The 21553-nt window shown below is 37.5% G+C and overlaps 1 protein-coding gene across 1 annotated transcript in view; it reads left to right on the top strand.

Moving 5' to 3' along the window:
• LOC143662401 (netrin receptor DCC-like) overlaps positions 1–21553 on the top strand; it is a 294187-nt gene that overhangs the window by 8824 nt on the left and 263810 nt on the right. The window contains exon 3 of the mRNA XM_077136090.1: positions 2723–2877. Coding sequence (XP_076992205.1) covers positions 2723–2877 — 155 coding nt within the window. The remainder of the gene's footprint in view (positions 1–2722; positions 2878–21553) is intronic.

Raw genomic sequence — 21553 nt, 5'->3', positions numbered from 1 at the left:
ATGTAACATTGAGGAAGCCTCAATTGTGCATAGATAAATCTATAATTCTTTTGTGCATGACTATTAATAATTTGGGATACTTTTTGGAGGCCAATGAAGAATACAGGATCATGAAACTCCCTTCCCTCTTATGAGGCACAGGGGCCTCTTTTATTTGTAAATAATGGTTTCATTATATGGTCTTGGACATTCTTAATTCATCATGCACTATATATATAGGAATATATATATTGCCTAAATTCCTTTGAAAAAATGCCTGTTCAAAGGGTTATGACAATATATCCTGGGATGAAGTCATTTTATCCAAAGTATTTAATAGCTATAAGAATAAATAAAATTCATTTTGAAAACTCTCTTTCCTTATGGAGACCCAAGTGGCTTGGAATGCAACTCTAACCTTTGATGGCAAGTATGTTGCTTGAAGGCCTAGAAAAGATGATCAGGAATGACTCATAGCGGTTGCCAGGAAAATCAAACCCACTGTGATTTCCAGGTGCCAGTTGTCCCTTTCTCCCTTTAGGATTCCATGTCTTCTACTGAAAGTGCCTATGATCCAAACAGAACCCTCATTTCTCACTATTGTTGAATGATATCCACACTGGATTTAGAGGATGATGTGCTGCATTTCATTTCTCACTGTGACACCCACTAACTGCAAGTCCTTGAAAAAAAACATTTTCTCTCTCTGAATCTCAGTTTTGCATCTGTAAAATAAAGGTAAAGCTACCCTGTCCACACAAGGAGCTGCATGAGGTAATGTCTATAAAAGTTCTTCTGCTAGAAGAAAACAAATAAATATGATGCAAAAATTTCTTTATCTTTGTGCTTATTCTCTGTGAGCTGCTTGCTACAAGGCATACAGTCTGATCGTTAGGATTTTCTTTTTAAAAAGCAAAATCTTGGCCTAAATAAGCTTAGTTTGGTAGACTGTAACCGTGAGACATGTGTGGTATACTGGAGCATTACTATCTGATGACTTACTAGTACTTACTTCAGGTTACTATTGAATCCCACCCCGTTCTTTCCCATGCTAGAAGTCACAATTCAGTCATCCAACAAGTGGGCACTGCATTCCTAAGGGAATACCTAACCCCCTGACTATATTCAGCTTCATACTGCATGCATTTTAAAATTACTAGCAGTACTGGTTAAAATAACACAAACTGTGATAACAAGCCTTAAAATGTTTTTTGGTTCACAACTCTATCACGACGCTATTAAGTACAGAATAGAAGTTCTCAATTGACAGGTCATTCTCTCAGCTCTTCTCCAGAATTCTTGCAAACTTTGGCTCCTCCACCATCAGTATATGTCTACCACAGTCACTGGGTTTACCTGCATCAATCCCATAGAAGGAGGAAAAAAAAATAGAGGATGGCACAGAAGAGCTTTTATAGGCCAGACTAATTTGGTACACATCATATATACTCACAGTCATGGGGTAGATGAGGTCATTTGGGCCCTCATTTGACATTGAAATTGAAATGGATTTAATATGAGCTAACCAGTCTCCATGTGTCAGTCCTAATTAATGAACATATATGCACAAGTGCATTCACAACCTTAGGAATTTTGGGCTTTATTTTCCTTCTTGGAAGCCTAACTTGCCCTGTTCATTATGCCAACCACATAATCCAATTTCTGTCTCGTGGTAGCTCAACTGATACAGGAATTTCTGTATGTTATTTCTCTTCTTTTAGCAGGAAAAAACAGGTTTCACATTAAATATCTTCAAAGGCCAAAAAGAAAAATATAAAAGCCAAGCAAAATTAAAAAGTAGATAGAACTCCATTGTGAAGCAACAGATATTATCCAGAAATAGAAACCTTAAGAAATAGTTGAGTACCTTAGAAGGAGTTCCTTCTTCACCAGTCATATATTAAGGGCCAATGTAAATACCATCTAAATGACTAGAAACATGTCTGTCTTGAAAGTATACTTTGGTAGTGCTTGTTTCTTAACTTTTAGCATCTATATCCATAGGCTTTATTTTCTATTAACCCCCACATACCACGCTAATCCCACCATTGTAAGAAGATTAATTCGTTTGTCTGCAGTTGCTGAAGAAGTTTCCAGTTGGTAAAGGTATTGCGTACATGTGGCTGTGGCCTGGAGAACAAGGCAGGTAGCCAGGTTGCTGTTTCCTTCCGTGCAGAAGGGAATCTACTTCCTTTGACTAGCCACACTTAAAGCAGCTGAAGGAGTTCCAGCTCCCATAAACATAAACACTGAGCATCTGCATTTTCCTTTTGCTACGATGAAAGAAAATGAATGAATGCATTTTTCAGCAATACCGACAAGGACCGATTTGTGGAATCTTCAAAACCTTGATTTCTGTCATTAGCTGGCTGTTTAAAAAATGCGTCTTCCTGTCTACGTTCCCAGATGTTTCTTCTTCTTTTAATACCTTTTTGTTTGTCATTAGTTTTGAATTCTAAATTGTAAAGCGTCAAGGGAAAAGACTTTCCTTTGCAAGTATCATGGAGAATGGCATAAACTCGAACTCACCGAAATTCTCACAGAATTTATTTGTAGGCCCTTCCATTCAGTTTATTTCCCATTCTAAACTGCAAAGGTCTTTGAATTATGTCCCAGAATTAAAATTAAATAAGTTAGCAACTCTCTTTTCATCTACCTTACCATTCTTGCACAAAAAAATAAAGGTTTTGGCTAAAAGCACTGGTTTTGAAATGTTCTTTTCCCTGCAACTTTTGTTTCCCAGGGAACGAGCACTGAATACATCCCAGCCTGGGTCCCTTCAGCTCACCGTGGGAAACCTGAAGCCAGAAGCCATGTACACCTTCCGGGTTGTGGCCTATAATGAATGGGGACCAGGGGAGAGCTCGCAACCCATCAAGGTGGCCACTCAGCCAGAATGTGAGTATGAAAATGCAGGGGCAGTGTTTAAAGACTATTTTCATCTGCAATATCCTTCAATCCTCTCAAAGAACTTTTTTGAAGGAAATTTTTGAAGCAGTATTTTTAACGGAAGAATTTTCAAAGGCAAGATAAAATGGCCTCCTTATGCAGGCCCTGTCTCCATAATGGGAAAATAGCAATTAATAAAGACCTAATCCATCCAGCTGGTCTATATACCTACTTTTTAAGAACATAGTTTACTCCTCCTGACAGTACTCCATTATTGAGCTTCAGCCTTCTCCATTGATTTTTCAGATTTTTCTAGTTTGTCTATGAAGAAGGTAATATCAAAGTTAAAATATATATATGTGTATATATATAACATATCTGTATATATATGGTTTCTAAATATATGGACTTATTGAGGAATTTAAATATGTGCTGAATGCATTGAAGAAGCTACCAAAAGCAAATCTAAGCCTCAGAAATATAGAAATAGCTTTTATTGGGCAATTTTACTTTCCTCTCAATTTGATTTTCTAACTTCTATCACTATATTAAGCTAGGTGATCAAAAAAAAGCAGCTGGACAATCTTTGAACAAATTATAATTCAACAATTTATGACATTTAAAAGAAAGAGCCCTAAAATTCAACCTTTGAAAAATATTTCCACATCTCATAAAATTCCAGTTTTCCTTACACATTTCTAAAGTTGTTTGAAAAGATTAATTGCTGATAAGCAGTTTGTCAGCTTTACTTTGCCTACAATTTTAAAGGTTGAAATCTAAAAGCTAAACACACTGAATTGACTACGTGCAACAAACTGCCTTATTGTAATCAGCTAGTTGCAGTTACTCCTTTTTTTTAAAATTAGAAATGCCTTTTTTGTTTTAATTTCTTTATTCTAAATTATGTTTTTACCTTCTAAATCTCCTCTTTTTGGAAGAAGGTGGAATAGAGATTAGAAATATTTTAATTGGTATATGTGTGAAAATAATTTTTGAAATAGGTTACTTCTTGGGTATTTTAAATCAGCACATTGAAGAAGAGAGAACAGAAGCAGTCTGAGTTGCAGCCCAGGTGCTGGTATCATGCTCTACACTTGCCAAATTCTCCATTCTTTCATCTAATTAGGACTACCTAGAAAGAAAAGATGATGAAATAGAATAAAATATTTACTAGGGGAGGGGAAAGGGCTAAGCCAGACCAGTCTGGCAATATTTGCCTCTCAGAACTAAAACCTCAGATAGTATCTCAAAAGCATAGTAAAGTACAAGTTTGGAACAGTTATTAGGAAATGCAGACTCCCAAGCAGGACTGGTTACATAAATTGCAGGGAGTACTGCAAAATGAAAACACAAGAGTCTTGTTAAAAAATCATTAGGAATTTTCAAGGCATCAAAGGATTTAACCAGGTAGAGGGCCATTCTAAACATGGAACCCTGTGCAAGTATTCTGGTTGTACCCTATGAAGCCAGCCCTGCTGCAAGGTTTCTGTTCTTAAAAATATTTTGTTGTCGTTTGAATTTAAATCACTAGATAATGCCAATTTCCACCTCACAGTGTCTATAGTAACATAATGGTTGTGTCATTAATTTGTTGTTGACTTACTTGTCATATATACAAAGTCAGATTCAATGAATCAAATGGTATATTGAATCAGTAAAGTTAATTAAAAACAAATTGGGTCAAAATATGTACATGCATATGCATCATGTTGTATATATATATATAGACTGACAATTCAAAAACAGTCATCGAAATACTGTGAAGAAAATTCTTGTTCTATTTTATAACATTAATGTATATTTATTTTCAAGAGATCCAATTTTTAATGGATTATCTGAATTCTTTACTTCATAATCCACCAATATTATCCCTAGAATTGTTTTAATGTGTTTCTCTGGGCTGGCTAATTGTGATTACATTGCATTTCTCATAAAAATCCTAGATAATCAGTTTTGCTTGCAAGTACTTAGAAACATTTTTTCCCCTTCTATCAATTCCTTTGATTCTAAGTATTCAGTTTAGAAATACAATTTTCAGTTTTTTTTTTGAAAAAAGTTTATTTTGTTTTGTGCCATAGTTTCTAGGCCAACAGACAAAGCAGTACATTCCATTTTATCATGGATTAATTATAATGCCTCTTTTCATTAAAAAAAAACTCATGATATAACATATTCTGCCATTTTTAGGATAATATAAGAATCAGTGTCAGTGATTATTTGTGTCATAGTCAACTTTGAAAAAGGAAAAGACTGACATAATTCAATTTATAGGTATGTATGCTGAGCATCCGCTATATTCCTAATACTGTTGCAGGCAAGTATGAAAAAAGTTTAAAAAGCGTGTAAGGTATGTAAAGAAATAGTAGCGCTTACATATTTCAGAATCTTCTTGGGGAAGCAAATATTCTAAATATGTAACAAAAATAGAACAACCCCAAGTAAGAATGCTTGTAAAATGTTTAAAAATGAAATATTAATAATATGAGCTATACATTTCCCTGTGGGTCCATTACCTGTGATGGCCAAGGGTATTATTTAATTAATTTTTTATGCCTGTATCCTAGCACCCCATCCCCTCAGGTTACTCTGGTATTATAAAGATGCAGCTGCCTTGGTGCTTTGCCTATCATACATTCTTTCCCCAATCAGAAAATAGTCTGAGAAATTTGTGCAAATGATCTTACTGTCACTGGACTCTATAAACCTTTACTTTCCTTAAAAAAGGAGTCTAGATGATGATGATGATGATAAGGCATAAAATAACAACTAAAACCCTGACAATAAAATATGTTGCTTGTTGGGATTGTTATCTTGTATAGGTCATCTTTTTCATCAAAAGTGAGAATGGAAAATCTTTTTGCTTTAAAAACATGAATCGCCTTGATTTTTTTCAAGGGCAGCAGTAACAGCCTCAGGATGTTAACCATATAGGGGCCTTTAATACTAGCTTTGCTTTATTAAATTACTTCTGTTCTTTCTACTGTTTGGAGTAAGGATTCTTTCCCTCAAAGGCCATTGTTTATTTGCACTGGTGAGTTGATTCCAGTTCATTGAACAATGTTGGTGAGATAATTCATTTCTTACTGAGCAGATAGAAACAAAGTAGGGAGATAGGAACAATTCAGCAAAGATAAACAGTATGTTTAGAAAGTCATTTACATGTGCAAAATAGTTAGCCAACTCCTTCCATTCGTTTAGATTAAAGGCACTGTGTCATTAACTTGCTGTCTTTATTACAGACATTAAGATAAATAAATTATGTTATCATGACTAATAGGTGCTTCATACACATTTTGTCTTCTGTTCTTAATGCAAAATGCCTTTTGGGCAATTTTAAAATATTTCTAGATAAGGAGCACGTCATCTTCTCCAAGCCTATTCATTAATTCAGGAGTTACTGAGGAAGATGCAGCATCCTGGAGATTCTTCTGCTTTCTTCCCTGCCCTACCCTGCCCTTCTCTACTCCTCCCTTCCCTTCCTTTCTTTCTTGCCTTCTTAGAAGCCCTTCTTTCTGTCTTTTAGAAGAAAGTGAAAAGGCTGATTTTATTACTTGGCTTGAATAATCAAATCTAGAGTCCAGGTGGGGGAAAAAATACATTTACCATCATTATTTCGCTCCCTGACAAAATCATCTTATCTTTCAAAAATGAGTTTCATCTGGATATGCATTTGGTTGCTTCTTTTATCACTGTTTTTCCAAATGTGATGCAGTAATTGTACTCTAAAATTACATAGCTCTTATACAAAGTGAATTTCAAGTTTTTCATATTATTTGAAAATATCAACTCTATTATGAAAACCAAATTCTTAAAGAGAAAATGTGGTGGAAAATACATCTGAAATATAAATCAGCCAATGACTATTTCTAAAAGTGCATACATTTTGTAGTAATCATTTAAAGAGATCAAAAATCCAAGATCCAGTTTATCAAATAAGTGCCCGGAATAGAAAGCTTTGATTTGTATGAAGCCTTGTGTCCCCTGATTACATCTTCCTTTTGCTGAACTCTTGTTCCTTCTACCCTGCCTTTATGTTATATAATTTCTCCAATGTGTTATCAGCAAGGATTTAAGTCCCTGCATGCTTAAGACTTGTCTAATCTTTTCATACCACATGTAAAAATTTTTTGAATTATTATTTGGGTCTGTTTAAAATGCTGTTAAGGCAGTTTAATCATAAAGAATATCAAAATGGACCACATGCTAGCTCAAGGGCTGGAGTTAGAATGTGGAGCTTACTTGCTAGTCCACAAACCAATTATCCACAAAGCCCCTTTATATTTAAAAATTGTAAGTAATATTCTTAGTCTATTATATTCTTTATGCTGAAAAGATGAGGAAAAGCAGCCCCTAAGTCTAGTCACTTTGAATATATTATGTAGAGAAATAGCTGTGTTGCTTTTCCCTCCTTCCCTGGAATTCTGTATTGTTTGGTTTGGTTTTAATTCTAATAGGGTTCTGCTAACATGCAGATATTATAGGGCTCTGTAACTATGATTATTATGACAAGAACAGCTCATTTAGAGTCTTGTATTTGAACCTTTATCTTAGGGTGAGTTTCTGAATCTTTGAGAGCTGTTTACTCAACCATATTTGGAAGTATCATTTATTCCACATGTTCTTAGGTTCTGGCAATGATATGTCATAGCATATGGAAAGCCATGGGCCTTGTCTGCTATCTAGAAGGCATGAAATAGTGAGAATTTACCTGCCACTCACAGAATCACATGATATCGTAATTCCAGCTCCTCTGCAATAACAAACAAAACAAAGTGGGATATTTAGAGTCTGAAATAAGGTTTATGTAATACTTGTTTAGAATTTCAAATTGGCTCATCTACTGTATAATCAACATGTTTATATAATGATACTTTTCTCAGATCATCTTTTCCCGTAATTTCAGAGGCTGCTGTAGACTGGCTTGCCCTCCACTTGTTTTTTATTTTTTAAGATGTACCACCATTTGTTTATCCATTTATCAGATGAAGGACATTTGGTTTGTTTACAGTTTGGGGCAATTATGAATAAAATATCTATAAACGCTCACATGCAGTTTTTGTGTCAGTATTTTTTTTTCATTTTTATTGTGAAATATATATACAAAAAAAGCAATAAATTTCAAAGTACATTTTAACAAATGGTTATAGAACAGATTTTCAAAGTTTATGTGAGTTACAGTTGCACAACTTCAGGTTTTTCCTTCTAGCTGCTCCAAGACACTGGAGACTAAAGGAAATATCAATCTAATGGTTCCATAATCACACTCATTTGTTAAATTCTATCTTCTCTGTTTAACTCCTCCTTCTCCTTTTATCCTTCTCCCAATCTTTAGGGATATTTGGGCTATGCACATTCTAACATTTTCATGTTGAAAAGAGGTATTAACAATATAGGATAGGAGGATGGAATTAGTAGATATTCTTAGAGAGGCTGGCCTGTCTGGGTTTCAGGACTAACTTGGCCTAGGAACTATCTGGAGGTCGTAGGTTTCTGGAAAATAAACATAGTGCATGAAATTTTTGTAAAATATCAGATAGAGCCCTAGAATTAACAGGAATGACGTTGGTCGGAGTTTGGCAAACTGTGGCAATAAAGCAGTATCTAGCTGAAACTTGCATAAGAGTAGCATCTATAATTGTCTCTCAACTCTGTTTGAACTCTCTATAGCCACTGATATCTTATTTTGTTACATTTTTTCCCTCTTTTGGTCAGGAAGGTATTGTTAATCCCACAGTGCCAGGGCCAGCTCAACCCTGGGAGTCATGTCCCCCATTGTCATGGAGACTTTTGCTCCTGAATGTCATGTTCCACACAGAGGGGAGGGTAATGACATTCCTTGCAGAGTTGGGCTTACAACAGAGAGACCACATCTGAGCAACAAAGGAGATTTTCTGGAAGTAACTCTTAGGCATAATTATAATTAGGCTTAGCTTCTCCACTATAGAAATAAGCTTCATAAGAGCAAGCCTCAAGATCAAGGGCTCGATCTATTAACTTGGGAGTCTCTCATGTTTGCGAGAGTATCAGTATTTTTTCCCATTTGGGAATGTTTAATTATTGTATATTTTTACTCCAGTCCCTCCAGGGATTTTGGCAATATCTTCAAATTACCTGCGCAACAGACTCTGGGAAGTCTGGATGTATTTGGGTTCTTCATTAAGCTGTACAATTATAGGCCCTTGTTTCCATTCTGTGTTCCATGTGTTTAGGTTGTTTAAATGAACTCCCAGGCAGGTTGGTTTAGATTGCATGTTACAGAAAATTTAGGTTTTAGACCAAATAAGGCTTTCTTCCTTTGGTCTCATACAGTAGTTGAAGCTCTATAATACAGACAATATCATCCTTTGCTCTGTATTCTGATTTATCTTAGTCCCAACCAGATCAGCTGTATTCTAATCTCTAATTGAAGTCTGATCTCTTTTTCAGCTTCTTTAACATTGTATGTAACAATTGTCCTCCACTTTTGCCTAACATTCATCTCTGTATCTTGAACTAAATTTTGGAGTTTCATTATCAGGAAATAGTATATTACCCCATTAAATGTGTCACAGCACCATCATTTTATGAATAGCTGGTTGTTTAAAATGTGCTGGTGGAATCTGGTCCCTACTTACAGTGTGGCAGAGATATTAAATATCAGTTGTGTTTATTTCAGCATGACTCTATAAAATGAACAGACCAAATTAATCACAGTCTGTCCAGTCCATTTCTTTTATCACTGGAGCTGGTTTACAGTCATTAACTGAACTGCATGATGATTTGAGTGAATATCCGGGATGATTATGATGTCTCCATTGACCATAGGCCAAACAGTGGTTCAGTTTTGTGGTCACATTGTGGCTAGAGATGAAAAGGAGAGTCAATCAAGATGAGTACTGACATTCCATCCTTTATGGCAGCACACAGACACTGTAAGTTACTTGAAAAGTCTCTCATTAAAAACATATTTTCAGGTAATATGAACATAAGGTGGAAGACATTAAGGGTTTATGGTTTGGCATCCTCGGCAACAGAAGGCTCAAGGAATCTGGTTGTATTCAATGATCAATTAGGTGGGAATATTACATCTTAAAATGACATATTAGTGGAACAATTAGAAGTAGGTTTCTAAAGATAAGTTGTTTAGTCACCACTAGAAGAGTTCAAAGCAAATGTGTGTTACTCTGTATTTTTCTCATTTATTCATTCAAAACTGAAGATTTTGAGCTAAGTTATAGACTTGCACTCTATGGTACAGTAAATTCTTGCTACATGTGGCTATCGAAACTTAAATTTATTAAAATAAAACAAAAGGTAAAATTCAGTTTCTCAGTCACACAGCCACATTTCAAGTACTCAGTATCACTTATATTAAATAAAATTAAAAATTAAATTTTTCATTCTCATTAAACACATTTCAAGAGCTCACATATGACTTATGGCTACTTTGTTGATCAGTGCAGAGAACATTTCCATTATTGCAGAAAATTCTATTGAACAGCACTGGCCTAGATACTATGCTAGAAAATGAGGATACCAAGGCAAGTCAGATAGCTTCCTGATTTCTCAAGGAACTACTAGTCTAGTGGAAACTACTTTAGGCAGAACTCATTAAACCTATTTCATAGATTTAGTCCGACTCAATGTTAAAATACATGAATTAAGCAATGACTTAATATGAAGGATTGTTTCAAAAGGCCAGAGAATCTAGACTCAACCACATTCTCTAGTTAGTTAAGCCAATTATATAGTTTTCTCTCACAATAAAAATATATCTATAGGTGTATTTCAAAGCACAGTTGAATGTGAAGGCCAAAGATTACTTGTTGCTTAGTTTAAACAGTGGTATAGGCATACATTCAGCTTCCCTAGAAATAGAAATACAAAATAGGAATAGAAATGCTTCTATTGGCTCATTGGCTCCTCTCCATTTTATTTTGAGTACACAGCATAATTCAGACTTCTTTACGTGATATAACCAAACATCTAGAGGAGCTTTTTGCTAAGAAGTTATATAGAAAAAAGTTACTTATTTCTGTTTGATATTAGGGGATGAGAGGAAAAGGGGCATGACAATGTCAAAATAAAAAAGGTTTCCAGGAAGTATGAGCATCTAGTCTAGAAGACAGAGATATTGTAATTGGATTTGTTTGGGATTGAGTTGCCTACTGTGGTGATGTTCCTTACTAAAAATGGAAGCAGTTTGCCTGCTAACTTGAATTAGAGCAAAAGTGTTTGAGCATCTTAAGGAATATTGTCATTGCACAGGGGAAGCCTAATAAAACTTTACTCCAAAGATAAAAAGAGATTTAGGGAACTCTGATTGTATCTGATTCTGGGGAGAGCTGGTATACATGACTAATGAGGAATAAAGACAGGAAGAGTATATAGCATTTTTATCACATATGTATTCATCATGCTCTCATCTTTTGACTATTTGTGATCTATATAGTCTATAAGCATTTGTTGTGCATCTCCTATTTGTCTGACATGGTATAAGGTGCTAGGGATAGAAAGTAAAATAAGATAGACTAGATAACATCAAAGTTATTAGGGATGAAATTTTCTTAGGAAAATGTATTCTTAAAATAGCTTGTCCTAAATTATACTATAGGATCAAATTTATTTCCTTTCTATAATCTGAAGTGAGAGTTATAACTAATGTTGTATGTGCCAGTTTGAATCTGTGGTGGACCCCAGAAAAGCCATGCCTTTTAATCCTCATTCAGTATTGCTGGATGGGAGCATTTTGATTGTTTCCATGGAGATGTAACCCACCCAATTGCGGGTGGTAACTTTTTTTTTTTTAATTAATTAACGGAAAAAAAGAAATTAACCCAACATTTAGAAATCATACCATTCTACATATGCAATCAGTAATTCTTAACATCATCACATAGATGCAATGATCATCATTTCTTAGTACATTTGCATCAGTTTAGAAGAACTAGCAACACAACAGAAAAAGATATAGAATGTTAATATAGAGAAAAAAAATAAAAGTAATAATAATAGTAAAAAAAACCCTATAGCTCAGATGCAGCTTCATTCAGTGTTTTAACATGATTACTTTACAATTAGGTATTATTGTGCTGTCCATTTTTGAGTTGTTGTATCTAGTCCTGTTGCACAGTCTGTATCCCTTCAAGCTCCAATTACCCATTATCTTACCCTGTTTCTAACTCCTGCTGGACTCTGTTACCAATGACATATTCCAAGTTTATTCTCGAATGTCGGTTCACATCAGTGGGACCATACAGTATTTGTCTTTTAGTTTTTGGCTAGACTCACTCAGCATAATGTTCTCTAGGTCCATCCATGTTATTACATGCTTCATAAGTTTATCCTGTCTTAAAGCTGCACGATATTCCATCGTATGTATATACCACAGTTTGTTTAGCCACTCTTCTGTTGATGGACATTTTGGCTGTTTCCATCTCTTTGCAATTGTAAATAATGCTCCTATAAATATTGGTGTGCAAATGTCCGTTTGTGTCTTTGCCCTTAAGTCCTTTGAGTAGATACCCAGCAATGGTATTGCTGGGTCATATGGCAATTCTATAGTCAGCTTTTTGAGGAACCGCCAAACTGCCTTCCACAGTGGTTGCACCATTTGACATTCCCACCAATAGTGGATAAGTGTGCCTCTTTCTCCGCATCCTCTCCAGCACTTGTCATTTTCTGTTTTGTTGATAATGGCCATTATGGTGGGTGTGAGATGATATCTCATTGTGGTTTTGATTTGCATTTCTCTAATGGCCAGGGACATTGAGCATCTCTTCATGTGCCTTTTGGCCATTTGTATTTCCTCTTCTGAGAGGTGTCTGTTCAAGTCTTTTTCCCATTTTGTAATTGGGTTGGCTGTCTTTTTGTTGTTGAGTTGAACAATCTCTTTATAAATTCTGGATACTAGACCTTTATCTGATATGTCGTTTCCAAATATTGTCTCCCAATATTTGGAAGGCTGTCGTTCTACTTTCTTGATGAAGTTCTTTGATGCACAAAAGTGTTTAATTTTGAGGAGCTCCCATTTATTTATTTCCTTCTTCAGTGCTCTTGCTTTAGGTTTAAGGTCCATAAAACTGCCTCCAATTGTAAGTTTCATAAGATATCTCCCAAAATTTTCCTCTAACTGTTTTATGTTCTTAGACCTAATGTTTAGATCTTTGATCCATTTTGAGTTAACTTTTGTATAGGGTGTGAGATGTGGGTCTTCTTTCACTCTGTTGCATATGGATATCCAGTTCTCTAGGCACCATTTATTGAAGAGACTGTTCTGTCCCAGGTGAGTTGGCTTGACTGCCTTAGCAAAGATCAAATGTCCATAGATGAGAGGGTCTATATCTGAGCACTCTATTCGATTCCTTTGGTCGATATATCTATCTTTATGCCAATACCATGCTGTTTTGACCACTGTGGCTTCATAATATGCCTTAAAGTCAGGCAGCGCGAGACCTCCAGCTTCGTTTTTTTTCCTCAAGATGTTTTTAGCAATTCGGGGCACCCTGCCCTTCCAGATAAATTTGCTTATTGGTTTTTCTATTTCTGAAAAATAGATTGTTGGGATTTTGATTGGTATTGCATTGAATCTGTAAATCAATTTAGGTAGGATTGACATCTTAACTATATTTAGTCTTCCAATCCATGAACATGGTATGCCCTTCCATCTGTTTAGGTCTTCTGTGATTTCTTTTAGCAGTTTTTTGTAGTTTTCTTTATATAGGTTTTTTGTCTCTTTAGTTAAATTTATTCCTAGGTATTTTATTCTTTTAGTTGCAATTGTAAATGGGATTCGTTTCTTGATTTCCCCCTCAGCTTGTTCATTACTAGTGTATAGAAATGCTACAGATTTTTGAATGTTGATCTTGTAACCTGCTACTTTGCTGTACTCATTTATTAGCTCTTGTAGTTTTGTTGTGGATTTTTCCGGGTTTTCGATGTATAGTATCATATCGTCTGCAAACAGTGATAGTTTTACTTCTTCCTTTCCAATTTTGATGCCTTGTATTTCCTTTTCTTGTCTAATTGCTCTGGCTAGAACCTCCAACACAATGTTGAATAATAGTGGTGATAGTGGACATCCTTGTCTTGTTCCTGATCTTAGGGGGAAAGTTTTCAATTTTTCCCCATTGAGGATGATATTAGCTGTGGGTTTTTCATATATTCCCTCTATCATTTTAAGGAAGTTCCCTTGTATTCCTATCCTTTGAAGTGTTTTCAACAGGAAAGGATGTTGAATCTTGTCAAATGCCTTCTCTGCATCAATTGAGATGATCATGTGATTTTTTTGCTTTGATTTGTTGATGTGGTGTATTACATTAATTGATTTTCTTATGTTGAACCATCCTTGCATACCTGGGATGAATCCTACTTGGTCATGATGTATAATCCTTTTAATGTGTTGTTGGATACGATTTGCTAGAATTTTATTGAGGATTTTTGCATCTATATTCATTAGAGAGATTGGCCTGTAGTTTTCTTTTTTTGTAATATCTTTGCCTGGTTTTGGTATGAGGGTGTGTTGGCTTCATAGAATGAATTAGGTAGTTTTCCCTCCACTTCAATTTTTTTGAAGAGTTTGAGAAGAGTTGGTACTAATTCTTTCTGGAATGTTTGATAGAATTCACATGTGAAGCTGTCTGGTCCTGGACTTTTCTTTTTAGGAAGCTTTTGAATGACTGATTCAATTTCTTTACTTGTGATTGGTTTGTTGAGGTCATCTGTTTCTTCTTGAGTCAAAGTTGGTTATTCATGTCTTTCCAGGAACTCGTCCATTTCATCTAAATTGTTGTAGTTATTAGCGTAAAGTTGTTCCTAGTATCCTGTTATTGCCTCCTTTATTTCTGTGAGGTCAGTAGTTATGTCTCCTCTTCCATTTCTGATCTTATTTATTTGCATCCTCTCTCTTCTTCTTTTTGTCAATCTTGCTAAGGGCCCATCAATCTTATTGATTTTCTCATAAAACCAACTTCTGGTCTTATTGATTTTCTCTATTGTTTTCATGTTTTCAATTTCATTTATTTCTGCTCTAATCTTTGTTATTTCTTTCCTTTTGCTTGCTTTGGGATTAGTTTGCTGTTCTTTCTCCAGTTCTTCTAAGTGGACAGTTAATTCCTGCATTTTTGCCTTTTCTTCTTTTCTGATATAGGCATTTAGGGCAATAAATTTCCCTCTTAGCACTGCCTTTGCTGCGTCCCATAAGTTTTGATATGTTGTGTTTTCATTTTCATTCGCCTTGAGGTATTTACTAATTTCTCTTGCAATTTCTTCTTTGACCCACTCGTTGTTTAAGAGTGTGTTGTTGAGCCTCCACGTATTTGTGAATTTTCTGGCACTCCACCTATTATTGATTTCCAACTTCATTCCTTTATGATCCGAGAAAGTGTTGTGTATGATTTCAATCTTTTTAAATTTGTTAAGACTTGCTTTGTGACCCAGCATATGGTCTATCTTTGAGAATGATCCATGAGCGCTTGAGAAAAAGGTGTATTCTGCTGTTCTGGGATGTAATGTCCTATAAATGTCTGTTAAGTCTAGCTCATTTGTAGTAATATTCAGATTCTCTATTTCTTTATTGATCCTCTGTCTAGATGTTCTGTCCATTGATGAGAGTGGTGAATTGAAGTCTCCAACTATTATGGTATATGAGTCTATTTCCCTTTTCAGTGTTTGCAGTGTATTCCTCACGTATTTTGGGGCATTCTGGTTCGGTGCGTAAATATTTATGATTGTTATGTCTTCTTGCTTAGTTGTTCCTTTTATTAGTAGATAGTGTCCTTCTTTGTCTCTTTAACTGTTTTACATTTGAAGTCTAATTTGTTGTATATTAGTATAGCTACTCCTGCTCTTTTCTGGTTCTTATTTGCATGAAATATCTTTTCCCAACCTTTCACTTTCAACCTATGTTTATCTTTGGGTCTAAGATGTGTTTCCTGTAGACAGCATATAGAAGGATCCTGTTTTTTCATACATTCTGCCAGTCTATGTCTTTTGATTGGGGAATTCAGTCCATTAACATTTAGTGTTATTACTGTTTGGATAATATTTTCCTCTACCATTTTGCCTTTTGTATTATATATATCATATCTGACTTTCCTTCTTTCTACACTCTTCTCCATACCTCTCTCTTCTGTCTTATCGTATCTGAGTCTAGTGCTCCCTTTAGTATTTCTTGCAGAGCTGGTCTCTTGGTCACAAATTCTCTCAGTGACTTTTTGTCTGAGAATGTTTTAATTTCTCCCTCATTTTTGAAGGACAATTTTGCTGAGTATAGAATTCTTGGTTGGCAGTTTTTCTCTTTTAGTAATTTAAACATATCATCCCATTGTCTTCTCGCCTCCATGGTTTCTGCTGAGAAATCTACACATAGTCTTATTGGGTTTCCCTTGTATGTGATGGATTGTTTTTCTCTTGCTGCTTTCAAGATCCTCTCTTTCTCTTTGACCTCTGACATTCTAACTAGTAAGTGTCTTGGAGAACGCCTATTTGGGTCTAATCTCTTTGGGGTGCGCTGCACTTCTTGGATCTGTAATTTTAGGTCTTTCATAAGAGTTGGGAAATTTTCAGTGAAAATTTCTTCCATTAGTTTTTCTCCTCCTTTTCCCTTCTCTTCTCCTTCTGGGACACCCACAACACGTATATTTGTGCGGTTCATATTGTCCTTGATTTCCCTGATATCCTGTTCAAATTTTCCATTCTTTTCCCGATAGTTTCTGATTCTTTTTGGAATTCAGATGTGCCATCCTCCAAATCACTAATTCTGTCTTCTGTCTCTTTAAATCTATCATTGTAGGTATCCATTGTTTTTTCCATCTTTTCTACTTTATCCTTCACTTCCATAAGTTCTGTGATTTGTTTTTTCAGTTTTTCTATTTCTTCTTTTTGTTCAGCCCATGTCTTCTTCATGTCCTCCCTCAATTTATCGATTTCGTTTTTGAAGAGGTTTTCCATTTCTGTTCGTATATTCAACATTTGTTGTCTCAGCTCCTGTATCTCATTTGAACTATTGGTTTGTTCCTTTGACTGGGCCATATTTTCAATTTTCTGAGCATGATCCGTTATCTTCTGCTGGCGTCTGGGCATTTAGTCAGATTTCCCTGGGTGTTGGACCCAACAGGTTGAAAGATTTTTCTGTGAAATATCTGGGTTCTGTTTTTCTTATCCTGCCCAGTAGGTGGCGCTCATGGCACACGTTTGTCTGTGGGTCCCACCAGTAAAAGGCGCTGTGGGTCCTTTAACTTTGGAAAACTCTCGCGGTGGGGGAGGTTCGCCAGCTGAAGCGGCTTGGAAGAGTGCCAGTTGACCCGGGGGTCCGAAAGCGGAGAGGGTCGCTGGCCGCCGCAGCCCTGGAGAGCGCCCGTCTGAATTTCCTAGTTGGCCCAGGGCGCCAAGTGTGGTGGGAGGGCACCAGCCGCCGTGGCCCGGGAGTGCACCATTCCCAGCCAGACTGGGGAGTCACGTGTTTGGAAGGGACCCCCCTGGTCACTGTTCTCTGTGGCCTGGGGATTTCCGATCCAATTCTCTCAGTTGGTCCAGGGGGCCGCACGTGGGGGGGACGCCAGCCGCCGCGGCTTGAGGGGACCGCCTGCCCAATTCCGCCAGCTGGCCCGGGAAGGAGGAGGGGAGGGACTCTGGCCGATTGCCACCCTGCCCGGGGAAGCCCACGCCCCTCGGCGATCTCACCGGATCGGGTTCTCCCAGCCAGTCAGCCATTCCAGGATGGGGTACGCTGTCTTTTTAATCTGTGTCGTGGCTCCGGGAACTGTTCTGTATCGTTTCTACTCCCCTAGTAGCTGTTCTGGAGGAGGAAAGGTGAGGATGGCAAGGCTGTCGAGGACGGTGGCGGAGGAGCCAGTGAAGGTGGAAGAGTGCATGGTGGTGGTTGGAGAGCCGCTGGAGTAGGAGGAGAAAGGGAAGGATAAGGTGACGGATGGAGTGCTGCCGGAGCAGAAGGGGAAAGAGAAGGGCAAGATGGCAGCGGGAGCGCCGCCGGTGGAGACAGAGGATGAGGAGGGCTAGATGGCGGCGGGAGCGCCGGCGGAGAAGGGGGAAGAGGAGGGCTAGATGGCGGTGGGAGCTCCTCCGGCAGAGAAAGAGGAAGAGGAGGGCTAGATGGCGGCAGGAGCGCCGCCGGTGGAGAAAGAGGAAGAGGAGGGCTAGATAGCGGCGGGAGCGCCAGTGGAGAAGGGGGAAGAGGTGGGCTAGATGGCGGCGGGAGCGCCGCCGGCGGAGAAAGAGGAAGAGGAGGGCTAGACGGCAGCGGGAGCGCTGGCGGAGAAGGGGAAGAGGAGGGCTAGATGGCGGCGGGAGCGCCTCTGGCGGAGAAAGAGGAAGAGGAGGGCTAGATGGCGGTGGGAGCGCCGGCGGAGACAGAGGAAGAGGAGGGCTAGATGGCGGCGGGAGTTCCGGCGGAGAAGGGGGAAGAGGAGGGCTGGATGTTGGCAGGAGCGCCGCCAGCGGAGAAAGAGGAAGAGGAGGGCTGGATGGCGGCGGGAGCGCTGCCGGCCTGTGGGTGGTAACTTTTGATTAGATGATTTCCACAGAGGTGTGTCTCTACCCATTGAAGGTGGAGTTGCTTACTGGAATCCTTTAAAAGAGGAAATATTTTGGAGAGAGTCCCTTTTCTTAGAGACATGAGAAAGCCAGCAGGTGACGCCATGTTTGCCATGTGCCCTTCCAGCTGAGAGAGAAATGTTGAACATCATTAGCCTTCCTGAATCAAGGTGTCATTCCCTGGATGCCTTAGATTGGACATTTCTATAAACTTGTTTTAATTGGGACATTTTCTCAACCTTAGAACTGTAAACTAGCAACTTATTAAATTCCTCTTTTGAAAAACCATTCCATTTCTGGTATATTGCATTCTGGGAGCTAGCAAACTAGAACATAGTGTATAATTATTGTACACTTTAATGTATAAATATATATATTTATATAGATTTAGTATGAAATATCATAGTGTGTTTTAGAAAGTGTCAGATCAAAAAATTTACAGTTGACTAACCTGATGTGATACCAACCAAAATTAAGAAAAACTCATATTAAATCACTTCACTATTTTATGGATTTTAAAAATGCATGTTATATTCTGCCTCTTGTAATATATGGTAAATCTTACATATTACACAAAAAGTCAATAATGTGATTATAACTTTTGTTCTCTAACTCCATTATCCCTGCATTGTGATATTGTGTTAATAAAGGTATTATTTCTACTTTGCAAGAAGATATTGGGGTGGGGGTGGGGAAAAATTTGTATGCTATACTCTGAAATCCCTTTTCTGTTTCAAACCAATCTTTTCACATTACAAGAAAAGGGTCAGTCCCAAACCACATAATTTTGGAATCTTGGTTGGGCCCAAACTCTTCATCTGAGGCTGAAGGGATGGTTCTGGGTTGAAGTTGAAGTATTTTAAGGTGATGACAGAATTACTGCTTCAGATCATAGCTGTTCATATCAGAGTCAAGATGTTGCCATTGGCATCTGGGAGGAAATGATTATGGGGTTTTATTCAACTCAAGGTCAAACAGAAAATCTGAGCCCACAGTTGGTGCAAGTTACTGGTCCATTGCTGTTTTATTTAAATCTATTATTGGAGTTCCACTCTTTCAAATGGAAACAGAAGGAAAGGTGGTTAAGAATAATGATTCAGAAGTCAGATTATATTTGAATTCTCTCTTTTTCACTTATTAATTAATTGGGGAAAGTTAGCTTTTTCTAAACTTCAGTTTCTTCATATATAAAATGGAGAATAATATCTATTACATAGGGGATGTTGTAAAAATTAAATGAAAGCTTGAAAAATGAGAACACAATATTACATCTTCAGAATCCTTAATTCTGAGGATTAAGTGAGGTAGTGTAAAATGCTTAGCCTGCTCTTGGGCACATTGTTAACCATCAGTAAATGTCAGTGGTTGTTATAATTATCCATTACTACAGTAATTGATTCTGATTATTCCCCATGTAATGGCATTCCTTAACACTGTACATAATCTTCTCATTTCTTTCTTTGTGCTCTTCACATATATTGAAATGCTTTCTTTTCTCCTTTGGGTTATTTCATAAGTCTCTTCTATTTTTACTTTAAAACTTTTATTTAAGATTTTTAAGAAGGAGAAACCATTCCCTGGCTAATTCAGTGCATGGATCAGTCTTTTAGTCTGCTTAAGCTCATTTTTCACCCTCTAAATTAGTTTGAATCATATCATGCTATTTATTCATTTAAAAAAATCACTCATTGTATGCCACCAATGCAGCACACTCTATTCCCAGGCACGGTAAATTCACCAGTAAAAAAAGACAGACAAAGTACTTATACTCAGGAATTTTAATATTCTAGGGATGGAGAGGGAGAATAACCATCTAAAAATAGAACATGCAGAAGAATAAAGCAGTTTAAGAGGATATAGAGTGAAGTAAAAAAGGGTGATTCTAGATAAGGGAGTCAGTGAAAGTGTTTTTGAAAGAGGCAGTTCAGGGGAGACATGAATGAAGTTGGGAGGGGTGCAGGCAAATGGAGAGGAGACACTTTAGACAGAGCAAATAGGGCATGCTGAGCCCCCAGGGAGGAAGAACAAGGAGATCACTATGTGGCAGCAGAGCGTGGTGAGGAGAGTGGAAGACCCAGGGTCCAGAGATGGAGGTAGCAGAACCTAGACATGGAATGCCTTGAAAGTCAGGGTAGGGAATCTAGATTCATTCTGAGAATGGAGGCACATGTGCAAAAAGGGTTGACATGGCCTAATTTACATTTTAAAAATGGAAACAAGGAAACAGAAGGCTAATGCAGTAGTTTAGTCAAGGTATTGTAATAGCTTAAGTGTCATGGTGTGCTGGTTTAAAAGGATGTATGTACCCTAGAAAAGCCATGTTTTAATAAAAATCCCACTTCATAAAAGTAGAATAATCCCTATTTAATACTATATGTTTGTAACTGTAATCAGATCATCTCCTTGGATGATGTGATTTAGTCAAGAGTGGTTGTTAAGGGCGGGCCGCGGTGGCTCAGCGGGCAAGAGTGCTTGCCTGCTATGCCGGAGGACCCCGGTTCGATTCCCGGCCCCAGCCCATGTAAAAAACAAACAAACAAACAAAATACAATAAAACAAGAAAATGTTTAAAGATGTTTCCCTTTCTTCCTCCCTTCCTTCCTTCCATCCTTCCTTCCTTCTCTCTGTCTTTCCTTCCCTTCCTCCCTTTCTCTTTAAAAAAAAAAAAAAAAAAAAAAAAAAGAGTGGTTGTTAAGCTGGATTAACAACATGTCTCCACCCATTTGGGTGGGTCTTGATAAGTTTTGGAGTTCTATAAAAGAGGAAACATTTTGGAGAATGAGATCAATTCAGAGAGTGCAGAGAAGAAGAGAAGAATGACATAGCCACAAGAAACAGAGAGTCCACAAGGCAGCGACCTTTGGAGATGAAGAAGGAAAATGCCTCCTGGGGAGCTTCAGCTTCATGAAACAAGAAGCCAGGAGAGAAAGCTAGCAGATGATGCCTTGCTCACCATGTGCCCTTCCAGCCAAGAGAGAAACTCTGACTGTGTTCGCCATGTGCTTTCTCACTTGAGAGAGAAACCCTGAACTTCATTGGTCTTCTTGAACCAAGTTATCTCTCCCTGGATGCCTCTGATGGGGCATTTTCTTGGCCTTAGAACTGTAAACTGGCAACTTATTGTATTCCCCCTTTTAAAAGCCATTTCATTTCT

Source organism: Tamandua tetradactyla, chromosome 18 (genome assembly GCF_023851605.1).
Source record: "Tamandua tetradactyla isolate mTamTet1 chromosome 18, mTamTet1.pri, whole genome shotgun sequence".
Taxonomy (NCBI): domain Eukaryota; kingdom Metazoa; phylum Chordata; class Mammalia; order Pilosa; family Myrmecophagidae; genus Tamandua; species Tamandua tetradactyla.
Note: the sequence above shows the minus strand (reverse complement) of the source record. Positions and strands in the feature narration are given on the sequence as shown.